Here is a 13727-nt window from a genome sequence, read left to right as displayed (position 1 = left end):
ACTGAATAAAAAGAAGACGAAACTACACTATGAAACAAAGATAAATTACATAAAGAATGATAGTAAAAAGCTTTGGAGCACTTTAAATACCATTTTGGGAAAAAAGGCAAACTCAGCTCCATCATTCATTGAATCAGATGGCTCATTCATCACAAAACCAACTGACATTGTCAACTACTTTTCATTGGCAAGATTAGCAAACTTAGGCATGCCATGCCCGCAACATACGCTGACACTACACATTCAAGTATATCTGACTAAATTATGAAAGAGAAGCATTGTAATTTAGCATTCCCTAAAGTGAGTGTGGAAGAAGTGAGAAAATTATTGGTGTCTATCAACAATGACAAGCCGCCGTTCAACAAGCACAGCACTTACACATTATGACTGATGATTGATGATAAAAAGATTGTGGTGGCTGTTTTGTTAGACTTCAGTGCGGCTTTTGACATTATTGATCATAGTCTGCTGCTGGAAAAAGAGTTACCTGTCTAACAGAACACAGAGGGTGTATTTAATGGAAGCCTTTCCAACATAATCCAGGTAGAATCAGGAATTCCCCAGGACAGCTGTCTAGGCCCATTACTTTAAAAAATCTTTACTAATGACACGCCACTGGCTTTAAGTCAAGCCAGAGTTTCTATGTATGCAGATGACTCAACTCTATACATGTCAGCTACTACAGTGACTGAAATGACTGCAACACTTAACAAAGAGTTGCAGTTGGTTTCAGAGTGGGTAGCAAGGAATACGTTAGTCCTAAATATTTATAAAACTAAAAACATTGTATTTGGGACAAATCATTCACTAAACCCTAAACCTCAACTAAATTGTGTAATAAATCATGTAGAAATTGAGCACGTTGAGGTGAATAAACAAGCTTGGACTAACCCTGGATTGTAGACTGTCATGGTCAAAACATATTGATACAACAGTAGCTAAGATGGGGAGAAGTATATCAATAATAAAGCGCTACTCTACCCTCTTAACAGCACTATCAACAAGGCAGGTCCTACAGGCCCTGGTTTTATCGCACCTGGACTACTGTTCTGTCGTGTGGTCAGGTGCCACAAAAAAAGGAAAGTTGGAGGAGTTGGCTAAAGCACAAAGCTATGTGAATACCAGACTAAGGCTTGTGTTATCGCCGGGAGAAATGAACAATGGACTCCACAGGTTATGTGACAAAGATGAGTAGCTACTCTACAGCAGCGTCTGCCTAAATCCTTATCCTCTCCCCTCCCGTCCTTTCCCCACCTCTCATCTCCTCTACTCTACTCTGCTTTCCTCTCATCTCCTCTCCCACTCCCCCCCCTCTCCTATTCTCTACACTCCTACTCAGCCCTTTTTTCCCACTCCGCTCCACTCCCCATTAGACAGACAAGACAACATGAATTTTGCAAACAAGCTCCTCTCTGCTTCCTTTTACCAGACAGACAGTGAACAAGACGTTCTGCTGGTGGTGCCATCAATCCTAAGACGAGAGGCTGTTGGACACAGCAGCCACATAGAACAAACAAACTATCCTTCTCCTGTCACCCAAAGTCATATCCATCTAACAGACAACATTTAGTGAGATGTTCACTTAGGGCACTTCGTCATACAGGACACTTCCTATAACCTGGAACTAAAACCCTTCCGGAGAATAACAATCTGCTTTTTTACAACAAATACATCCCAATTGGCACTCTATTCCTTATATAGTGCACTTTGACCAGGGCCCATAGGACTCTCGTGAAGTAGTGCACTATGTAGGGAATAGGTTGCCAATTGAGACACAGTCCTGGGAGATCTTTCACATGATTAGTTTTACATCAGAAAATTCAAGATGTCTATCAAGGTAAAAACATGACGATTTAATAAGAATGAACATTGTATTATGGTTATGGTACAACACCTGTAAATATTTAATGGTATGCTTTAAACACAGCAACTACATTAGATAAAGCAGCTGAGAGGCCATTTTCATTCCATTAACAGTAAGACACCCTGATTACAGCTGATGGATAGAGGAGGGAGGGAGATAGATAACACATGAAAAGAGAGATGGAGGACAGACGCAGAGAAATAGACAGACATACCATTTCACATTCTGTGGATGTGTGCACGTTGATATTCACACTTCCACATCATATTAAATAACCAATCTAATGATGACAATAATGATTGTAATTAAACGAACACACACACAGGCACGCCCACTATCCCTGGTCTCAGTAGGTGTGAGAGCATTGTTACTTGCCACAGATCTGTAACAGCAAACAGGTGGCTCACACACACACACACACACACACACACACACACACACACACACACACACACACACACACACACACACACACACACACACACACACACACACACACACACACACACACACACACACACACACTTGAGCATACACAGTGGTAGATCCTTCCACCATTAGAACCAAGTCTCTGTCTACTATTCCCAGCAGTCAAGCTTTACGAATCCCTGATTAACTATGAAATGACTTTATGAGATGTAGTTATAAAGCAGTAACAGCCATTTGACAGGGAAGGCTCCACACTCACCATACTATCCCTCAGTTATGTCAAACACATAGCAGGTGATATGAGGTCAACACTTGACCATTGCGCTTAATCCTTACAGTTCTAGCAGCTCTCTCTCTGCCCTGCGTGGTGAACGGCAGCTGTTGGAATTCCCTCCCTCTCCCCTAATTTTTTCTTCTTCTCCATCTCGTATATTCAACCCAGTCTCTCTCCAGCACACTAGGCTCTGGAAGGAAGGAGTCGGAGCAGAGGACTCTTAAAACCCATCAGAGGGCCTGTGATTTTCTTTTCTTCCCCTCTATGGAAATCAAATGCCCATCCAACTGATTTGTTCTGGCACCGGCCCAGCCAACACCACCACCAACACTGCCACCACCACCAACCAGTGACGTGTGGTCAGGGTAGACAGGGTAGGCATTGTTTTACCCTGTGAAAACGAGTGAAAAAAAGAGAAAAAAACTGCAATGAAAAATAAATAAATCCACATTTTATCAATAATCATTTCGTCATCGTCATGCTTTTTTCTGAATGATAAAATCTATTTCTGAACTAGTACTTAGGTCCCAAATTTGCAGGCAGAAAGCTTCGCTGCCTTCCATGTGTCAATATGTCCCATTAATTTTCATAAATTGGCGTGGGAAAAGTAATGGGTTTCACATTCGTTTTACTGATAACTAAAGCTGAACAGGATGACCAACATATTGCATCTGAAACAGTTTTCATCGTTGGATTTTCGTGCGAAACAGGGAGTTGTTATAAGGGATGGAAGACCAACACCTGAGCTTAGGGACCTACATCAAAGGAAGGGACAGAAAATAACACTATCATTTGAGTGGTATCAACAGAATGACTGGCTCTGTGGCTGCGCTGTTAGCAGCTGACTCAACTGCTTCCCCTTCCTGCTGTTCTCCACAAGCGACCGCGTTTGGACTAAAGCCGGTTACTGCAACTTGAACAACTTGCCTTTAGCACTCAACAAGTGTGAGAAGTCTGTCTCACATCCAAAGCCACACAGCTTTAAAAGACATTTGGCAGCTCACACGGATAGATCTGTCATTGAATGAACATCTGCATGCAGAAAGCAAAGGTGAAAGAGAACAGTGGCATTTGAATGAAAGCTCATCATGCTACCTAGGTGAGAGTGCCGGCTCATCAAACAGGCCCAGGGGAAAGTATGTGTAACTATAACATGCCTTCCATTTGTTTTTAAATGAACCGTTAGCGACTCATTTAGAGACCAACACCAGGTTTGCTTTTTTGCTCATGATGGTATTGTCAACGAAGAACAAAGAACAAAGAACAAAGTGATGGATATGAGTGTCTGCCATACCCGAATCAGCCACACAATGCAAGTCCTGGAACGGCAGCGTTAAGACTTTGATCATTTCTACGAGAGATTCGAGCAGAAATGCAATGATCTGGGCTTGGCAGAAAGTGAAACTCGCAGTAAACAGCCGATCAGTAGATAGGGGGCGAATTTACTACAACATACTGGACAAAACCAATGTTCAGATGAGAGCCAGGTTTGACCACATTGGTGAACTTAATTTCCTTGGCTTAGTGCACTGCAATTTTTTTTCAACAATGTCACAAAAGTTAGACACCAGCAGACGAGAGCCTGTCAAAATATGCTAAGAACTTGAATTTCGTTAGACTTAATGCTGATCTTGTCAGACTGTACAGTTCACAAATAGTACGAGACAAATCATTTAGACAGCTCCTCAGCTTTTTGTTCCAGCATGACACAGACTGTCATCGAGGCGACAAAGTTACTGCAGCTGGTCCTCACTATACCAGCCACCAACAGCTTCCGTTGAGGGAATTTTCTGAAATGGATAAAGACATGCAGTTGAAACTGGACCGATCAAGGATGACTCTCATCCCTTGCCATATCTCCATAGCGTCAAGACCGTCAGACTTCTAAAACTGAGGGCCAACAGGGAGGAGTTTTACAGTTCAGTCACTGATGTCGTTACCCAGAAGGATAGATGGGTGGTGCAAATTTGTATTTACAGTAGCACCGTCTGATATTATTACATTACATGTCTATTGTGTATCTCAATCAGTAGCAATGACTACTAGGCATTTTTGTGTGTAGCACTGTCTACAAGTAGGCCTACATTTGGGTGCTGTCTGTGGTGCTGAAAGTCACCTGTTCATGCTGTTAGCAGGGTTTACGTTAGCCGGTAATTGGTTGCTTTTGGCTGATAAAATCAATAAAAAGCTGATAAATAACATTTATGAGAGAGAGAAAGCGAGAGAGGAGCCTTGGCCTCGGCTACTGTTGATTGCAAAGATAGAGGCCTTTTTCATTTAAGTAAAACTAAAGTTCGAGAGTGTGACTATAGTGACAATTCTATACAAGGTGGGGCTCCAGACTGCGACCATTTAGTCGCATTTTGAGACCATTTAGTTGCATTTTATGATCCTTTCACTTGGCTGTGTCAGTTTAAAAAAACATTGGTCGCATTGTTGCGGGATGCACATTCATTCACCTCACTAAAAACGTTCTATTCTTTAGGAGGCTAAAACCATGATTTGGTCAAACAGTAAAGTACATTATCCTCTTGATTCATGCAATGAAAGTGTCTGCCTGTGTGCCCCAGTATCTGTTTTGCTGGGGACCGCTGCTATGTCGAGAGAGTCTCTCTCTCCTTTCCTGGGGGGAAAAAATGCTCCGGGGGAAAGAAAAGTGTTCTGATTGTATAACATAAAAAATCCAATTCCTGTGAAAAGACAACTATCTTGTTGTCACAGATGGAAAGAGGATGTTCTCAGCTTTCTGTAGGTAAACTTTTTATTTCCCAACTCTCAATTATGAGCTCAATAGCAACTATTTTGAAAGATATTTGACATGGCTTTGAGATACAGAGCACTCGAAACGCACATTGGTCATTGTGAGTGAATAGGCCTCATTGGACAGTAGGCTAGAACTGCAACTTTTTGGGGGACATTAAATGTCTCAATAGAAAGTGCCTACTCGGCCTCAGACCTCACCACACGTCACTGCCAACTACACTGCTACCAGCACCACCACCAAGACTGCTACCACCACCACTACCACTAAGACTGACACCAACAGCCACCACTACCACTGCCACCACCACCAAAACTGCCACCACCAACACAGCAACCAACACCAACAACACTGCCACCACCACCACCAAAACTGCCACCAACACCACCACCACTGCCACAACCACCAAGACTGCCACCACCACCAACACTGCCACCACCACCACCACCACCACCACCAAGACTGCCATCACCACCACTACTGCCACCATCACCACCAAGACTACCACCACCACCAGAACTGCCACCACCACCACCAGCAAGACTGCCACCACCACCATTGCTACCACCACTCCTACCAGGATGGGAGTCTAGGCTAGGCCAGTGAGAATCCAGATGGAATTGAATGGGAATTTGGAATATGGGGGGCGGCTGTGGCTACTGTATCTTGTAGCCAACTCTTTGTGCATGAAAGCAATAGAAGAGCTGCAGCACAGTATGATACCAGGCTAGTGTGTGTCAGGCTTGGGTTAACCCAACATCTAGTCCTAGAGAGGGCCTGCATGGACCATGCCAGGTGTGACTGTGAGCCAATAAAATAGGTGCTGTATGGAAGGCCATGTTTACTGGTTGTGTTATCAATCAGCCATAAAGCTGTCTCTGTGTGTGTTTATTATATTGTGTGTCATAAAACACATTTATTACAGTGCCAAACGGCATCAGACTACAGGAAGTTATGTCATACTTCTGAAGACAACTGGTCCCAAGTCAATCATTTTTTCTAAATCCTGAAAATGATGAAACTCAAAAGACTGTTAAACATGATAGAAAACATCAAATGCATGCCTTGGGCTGGAGTAAAAACTGAATTAATCAGGTACTGAACTGTAATATTAAAATTGAATAACCTGTCAATCAAAATCCTCAAGTTATTGGATATTCATCCAATTGGAACATTCAGGAATATTCAAATCCCCTTTCGTTAAAAAAAGTTACCCACGGGCTTGCAGATGATCTTTTCTTACTTGTTGAATATATTCTATGCCCAATTCAATATTTAAACTGTTTCTGTCACTTCAATTATACAAAGAAAGAGGCAATAAATCAAAACAAACGAAGCATGTACAGTGCCTTGCGAAAGTATTCGGCCCCCTTGAACTTTGCGACCTTTTACCACATTCTGGAAGAAAACCTGATGTAGTCTGCAAAAGACCTGAGACTGGGACGGAGATTTGTCTTCCAACAAGACAATGATGGAAAACAATGGGAAAAAATGTCAGTCTCTCGATGTGCAAAACTGATAGAGACATACCCCAAGCGACTTACAGCTGTAATCGCAGCAAAAGGTGGCACTACAAAGTATTAACATAAGGGGGCTGAATAATTGTGCACGCCCAATTTTTCAGTTTTTGATTTGTTAAAAACGTTTGAAATATCCAATAAATGTCGTTCCACTTCATGATTGTGTCCCACTTGTTGTTGATTCTTCACAAAAAAATACAGTTTTATATCTTTATGTTTGAAGCCTGAAATGTGGCAAAAGGTCGCAAAGTTCAAGGGGGCCGAATACTTTCACAAGGCACTGTATATGCACTTGTAAAAAAACAAAATAAAACATTTGTAATATAATTTTGAGAGTTTCATTTTTGGTACCGGTTTCAGTCAGGGGCTGAAGTAAACTCAGAGTCAGACATTCAGAAAAATGTATATCCTCACATGCATTTTGCATACCCTACATATCAGCCACTGCAGTTTGGGCCAAATAATTCTGAAGGCTCTAGTCACGACTCATTGACGACATCATTCATGAGCTCTCACTATTAGTGAGGGATAATGGATTAGAGTCATCCACATTAGGCTCGTACAGTACTGTAGTAGTAACCCTCTACTCCAAAGTGAGAAATCTGTGTGCAGCCCCTCCAGACTGACCTCCATTTCTATCTCTCTCCCGTCTGAGTCCTGTCCCTGCTGTGAGATCAGCATACAGAGATAGCGTATTTCTGACATGCCCGACATCTATGAGTTACTGCAGTGCTAGTCCATTAGAGTTTACAGATATCATGTATCATTTATTGGCTTGCCACAGTGTGACGCGCTCCTCTGTAGTTGTCACCTTCTCTCTTTCTCCGTTTCAATCTTTCTCCCCCTTTTACCTCCCTCGCATCTTTCTCTCCCTTTCCCCCTCTCTCTCTGTCTCTGTTACCCAGCCAGCTCTGTCCGGCGCGGCACGGCCCTCAGTCAGCCAATCATTCAGGGACGCTGAGTGCCTGACTGGGAGAACTAGGTCATGAGTGCTGATGCTGCTGCTGCACTAGGCAGGCTAGTGGTGAGCTAAGAGAGTGCAATGGGACAGAGAGGGGTTTGATCACCCTCTCTCTCTCTCTCTCTCTCTCTCTCTCTCTCTCTATCTCTCTCTCTCTCTCTCTCTCTCTCTCTCTCTCTCTCTCTCTCTCTCTCTCTCTCTCTCTCTCTTGCTCACTCTCTCTCAGCTTTGACCCCTCTCTATCTTTCTCTGTTCTCGCTTCCTCTCAGCTCTCTCTTCTTCTCTCTCTCTCTCTAACAGAAACATGTCTGCAAAGCAGGAGCAGTGACAGGGAGTTATTGACAGACAGGAAGAGGAGCTAAAGGTTTGACGCTACAGACATGGGACTTTCCTGTACCAAACAAAAAAAGTGATTAGGTTACGTTATTTAGTGATATTTGCATTACGCCTCGACAGACATTGTTTTGCCTTGCAAATAATCACAAGTTTTTTCTGCGTGGCACGGACTGTCAGGCAGAAAACAAAGCAATGAACCATGGTCTTCACACCATGGCGTCAGTTGGCTGCTATGCAAATAGAGACCTTTCGAAAGCACAGTGCAAAGTTGTAAACTATCAACTCTCCTCACAAACATTGCTCTGTCCATAAAATGTCAAATGTGCACTGTCACAGTGTACGCTCACAAATGACAACCTGTTATTCCCTATATAGTGCAAGACTTTTGACCAGAGCCCTATGGTCCCCGGGAATAGAGTCGGTCACAGCCACAGAGTTTCCAATTTCTATACAATAGCAGGACTCGCTCATTAGAACACAGACCAAAGCATGCCACTGGTCCTGACAAATGCTGACTATCCTCATCCCGGAACCCATCAATCCACTAGGCTAATGCTATAGACATCTTCCTGAGCCCCTGCAGGCCCAGCGCTGGGCTGCATGCTAATACACCTACAGATGACGTGGCTGCTACTATTATTACTCTGTGGCAACACTAGTGTACTCCAGGGAATCTATCTGACGTCTTTATTGAGGCTGGGTCCTAAATGTCACCTTATTCTCTACGTAGCGCAGCACTGTAGTGCATGAACAGGGCCCGCCGGTCAATAACTTGTGCACTATATAGGGAATAGGGCATGGGCCCTGGTCAAAAGTAGTGCACTATAAAGGGAATAAGGTGCCATTTGAGACAGATCCTGTGTGTGATCTCTGAAGGGGGAACCAAAGATAAAAATAGCACAAAAAAAAGGACACGGGAGGCAAAGACATTAAGCTGTGATGGATGATGGATAAAACTAAGCATCTTTAGGAACAACAAAACAAATGTGTCCGGAGCTCGACGTCGCCAATTGTATTTCTAACATCTACCCTTTTTCATGCAAACGGGTAGATGTGAACTATAAAGATCTTTAAGCAAAACCCCCACTGCTATAAATGGAAAGGCTCCAAAATGCATGGAAATAGATTGTGCTTTCTACAGACGACTATAAATAGGCCCTGTTGACTGATGAACTAAAAACAGTCGTTTAGGTCATTAGGTTTTAAAGTAGGTTCTTTACACTGTACTTTAAAGGGGTTCACTCCAAAGTTTGTCAGGTGCTGTGTACAAACTAGGCACCATACATTGTAAGCATTGTTCTGGGATTCACCCAATGTCATTGAGCTTGAATACCACCTCAGTCACTGGCTTCACCAATAGGTTAACCGTAAGTACATATCCCAACCAGAAGCCATGGATTACAGGCAACATCCGCACCGAGCTAAAAGCTAGAGCTGCCACTTTCAAGGAGCAGGATACTAATCCGGACGCTTATAAGAAATCCCGCTATTCTCTCAGACGAACCATTCAAGCAAGGAGTCAATACAGGACTAAGATTGAATCCTACTACACCGGCTCTGACGCACATCAGATGTGGCAGGGCTTGCAAACTTTTACAGACTACAAAGGGAAACCCAGTCGCAAGCTGCACAGTAACGCGAGCCTACAAGATGGGCTAAATGCATTTTATGCTAGCTTCGAGGCAAGCAACACTGAAGCATGCATGAGAGCACCAGCTGTTCTGGATGACTGTGTGATCACGCTCTCCATAACCGATGTGAGCAAGATCTTTAAACAGGTCAACATTCACAAGTCCACGAGGCCAGAAGGATTACCAGGACGTGTACACAGAGCATGCGCTTACCAACTGGCAAGAGTCTTCATTGACATTTTCAACCTCTCCCTGACCCAGTCGGAAATACCTACATATTTCATGAAGACTACCATAGTCACCGTGCCCAAGAACCCGAGGTAAACCTACCTAAATGACTACCGCCCATAACACTCACGTCAGTAGCCATGAAGTGCTTTGAAAGGCTGGTCATGGCTCACATCAACACCATCATCCCGGAAACCCTAGACCCATTCCAATTCGCATACTGCCCCAACAGATCCACAGATGACGCAATCTCAATTGCACTTCACACTGCCCTTTCCCACCTGGAAAAAATAAACACCTATATGAAAATGCAGTTCACTGACTACAGCTCAGCGTTCAACACCATAGTGTCCACGAAGCTCATCACTAAGCTAAGGACCCTGGGACTAAACACCTCCCTCTGCAACTACATCCTGGACTTCCTGAAGGGCCGCCACCAGGTGGCAAGGGTAGGCCACCACACATCTGCCACGCTGATCCTCAACACGGGAGCCCCTCAGGGGTGCGTGCTTAGTCCCCTCCCTCCTGTACTCCCTGTTTGCCAAGCACAACTCCAGCACCATCATTAAGTTTGCTGATGACACAAAGGTGGTAGGCCTAATCACCGACAACGATGAGACAGTCTATATGGAGGGGCTCAGAGACGTGGCATTGTGGTGCCAGGACAACAACCTCTCCCTCAACTTGAACAAGACAAAGGAGCTGATCGTGGACTACAGCAAAAGGAGGGCAGTACATGCCCCCATTCACGTCAACGGGGCTGTAGTGGAGCTGGTCGAGAGCTTGAAATTCCTTGGTGTCCTCATCACCAACAAAATATCATGGTTCCTGCCAACCAGGACCTATACGCTAGGCGGTGTCAGAGGAAGGCCCAAAAAATTGTCAAAGACTCCAGACACCTAAGTCATGGACTGTTCTCTCTGCTACCACAAGGCCAGTTTTATTTTCTTAAAACTGCACTGTTGGTTAAGGGCTTGTAAGTAAGCATTTCACGATAAGGTTATATTCGGTGAATATGACAAATAAAATTGGATTTGATTTGATAGTCAGGCCCAAATTCCAAATGAATATGATTAGAGTTATGCAAGAGTTCATTCAATCCCATTAAGTCCGGGTTACATAATAATAATCCTATCACAACAGGTTATGAATTAATAATATGCTATTCTGTATCTGTAGTTACGGAAGAGTTAGAATACTGCTCAGGGTCTTTTAGGTGCTGCCGCAGCTTTACTAATCTGACATAAGCGTGTAGCCTAACACATGCACGCGCTACTGATGGGGAGCTCTCTAAGAAAGTCGTGTCGTTTGTTCCACTGTGTGGTTTTAGAAAACAATGTGTAGACCAGTGTTTAAAAAACGTGTAGACGAGTCATGTTCGCCAGAACACAGACATACACGTACTATAACATGAAAAGGAGCCAGAGCTGCGAAAATCCTGGGATTCTGGTCCTTTCTCTCTATTATCCTATCGGTAGGGAGAGCAACCTCAGAGCATCTTATTTTATTTTTTTGCGGGGATATGCACAGATAGGTGTAAGAGCACCTGCCCCCTCTGTGCAAGTGCCCCTCCCAAGATGTTAGACTGAGCACCAGCTGTCCCCATTCTCAGTGTCCTGTCCTTACTGTCATTGACTGTCAGGTAGCCTAGACTACACGTGAGGCTGGTGTTTAACCAAAAGACCCAAATAGATGCATACAAGCAATTGGTTATGCTATACTTGTGCATTAAAAAAAATATGAATACCATTTAGTCATTTAAATGTAATCTATTATCATTTCAAGATGCATATCATGATACATTTTCACGATACCAGAATGACTTGCATTTAAAAAAAAAGTTTATTAAATGTGAGTTTACATCTTCTTCCCTACCACATTGATTGATGTACTGAGGCGCATGATCTGATATTAATTGTTGTTTGTTGAAACGCAACAACCTGTTCAGTTCTATGTGCACGACAAGTAAAACCCCCGGGGCTACACCACCACATCTAAACATCTTGGCAACTACGGGAATCGCAAATTGGCCAACAATTTCACAAACATATCAGTGAATTAAATGTATTGATAATAAAGGAACGAGGTGTTAAATGTTCAGTCGGTACATGATGGTGGCTCTGAATATCATGCCAGCCTGAAATACATGCAATGCAGCGGCAGCAACCGAATTCTATTGTAAACCGACCGACGCCTGTCGGATCTCGCGTTGACATCCGGCGAGCGCACAAGCTAAGGCCCACATATCCAAGTGTCTCCATTCTAATTATCATCTATGAATATCAACGAAAATGTTTACTTACCGGTCCTCTCCTCTTCAAAGACACATTCTTCCACAACAGAAGCTGTAGCTGGTGGAGGAATCCCATTTCCACAGGCTCGCGGTTTAACGGTTAAATTATGGCACCGTTAATTAAGTTGCCATATAGTGGTGGATTTTTGGAAATGGATTACTAACCATTCCGACGTATTTAAATGACAATTTAGATACATTTATTTTGGACAAGCTATACAGACTTGATATAGGCTTATTTGCTCATTTTACCTCTTGCTCTCTATCTCTCTCTCTCAACTAGACCAGGTGACTGTTTTCCTCCACTGATGGCTAAATGTGACTAGCTGTATTTTAGCGGCAAGCCAGGCTGGTATTCTGTATGCAATCACCATCCGCGGAAAAATACTGAAGCGTCCAATGGAAACCGTGCTTATGCAATGCGTTAGAATGAACCGAGTACAGTGGGTATAGGGAGAAATATCACCGACGTGCAGTCTAGTGGGCGGGGACAGCTACAGTAGTCTACCTCTTCTCCCACTGTAATCTAAATACTATTCTTTGAAACACAAAGTTCTTCCAGACAAAACCTAGTAGTCTATGTAATACATATAGTTCCAGGATTTTAACCTAGTCATTCCAGTGTAGACAGTCTCTCAGTGTTCCCAATTCTGAGTTGTAGAATTCTAGATCTCTCTAAATGTTGTTCTTCCTTACAAAATATTTGTGATGACCATTGCTTTCTCAAATGTTTAGTCATGCACTCATGTGTCACTCTGTATGTGTGTGTGTGTTTGTGTGCAGAGAGAGAGAGATTATACAAAAACGGAGACAGACTGAGCATCTTTGTGACATGTCTTCATGCAGTGGTTCTAAATACTAGGGGTCTGGGAGGACCCAAATAAGTGTTCTAATCAAATTTTAAACAAAATTTGTGTTCATATCAATTCACTTCTACTACTTGAGGATGATCTATTTATTTACCTGTTCCTAAAGAATATACCTGGCCAAAGCAAATTCTTTACTTCCGCTGCCATCTAGTGGTCTTTTTATGAATTGTTACTGCTACAATTGTTATCCTTTCCCTTTATATAGTGTGCTACGTAGAGAATAGGGCTCCAATCGGGGCACGAAAGTAGTGACACGGCAAGTAGTGTTCTACTTGTTAGCAGGGGAACGTAGGGGTGTGATAAACGTTTAAAAAACATAGGGAAATGCTCCTCAGTGGTTTATTGCGAAGGCGTGAGTAGATAAAACACGATTTAAATGATAGCCCTTTCAAGCCTTCCGTTTTGGTACAGTTATCAGTTTAAATCAGACAGCTCTTGCACAGTAGCCAAACTGAGGGCATGGTCACGGGCGGGACCTGGTCTTCAACAGGAGAGAAACTAGGCAGGGCTGTGTTTCAACGGATACAGTGCATTTGGAAAGTAATTCAGACCATTTGACTT

General features: G+C 43.2%; 1 protein-coding gene across 5 annotated transcripts in view; it reads right to left on the bottom strand.

Annotated features, from left to right (window-relative positions):
* The window catches only part of LOC124034069 (ATP-binding cassette sub-family A member 2-like), a 91950-nt gene extending 79248 nt beyond the window's left edge, over positions 1-12702 (bottom strand). For all 5 annotated transcript variants that reach the window (XM_046346786.1, XM_046346788.1, XM_046346789.1 and 2 more), the window contains exon 1: positions 12308-12702. In XM_046346786.1, coding sequence (XP_046202742.1) covers positions 12308-12373 — 66 coding nt within the window. In that variant the 5' untranslated portion in view covers positions 12374-12702. The remainder of the gene's footprint in view (positions 1-12307) is intronic.
* Between the last annotated feature and the right edge of the window lie 1025 nt (positions 12703-13727).

This window comes from Oncorhynchus gorbuscha, linkage group LG04 (genome assembly GCF_021184085.1).
Source record: "Oncorhynchus gorbuscha isolate QuinsamMale2020 ecotype Even-year linkage group LG04, OgorEven_v1.0, whole genome shotgun sequence".
NCBI classification, from domain to species: domain Eukaryota; kingdom Metazoa; phylum Chordata; class Actinopteri; order Salmoniformes; family Salmonidae; genus Oncorhynchus; species Oncorhynchus gorbuscha.
Note: the sequence above shows the minus strand (reverse complement) of the source record. Positions and strands in the feature narration are given on the sequence as shown.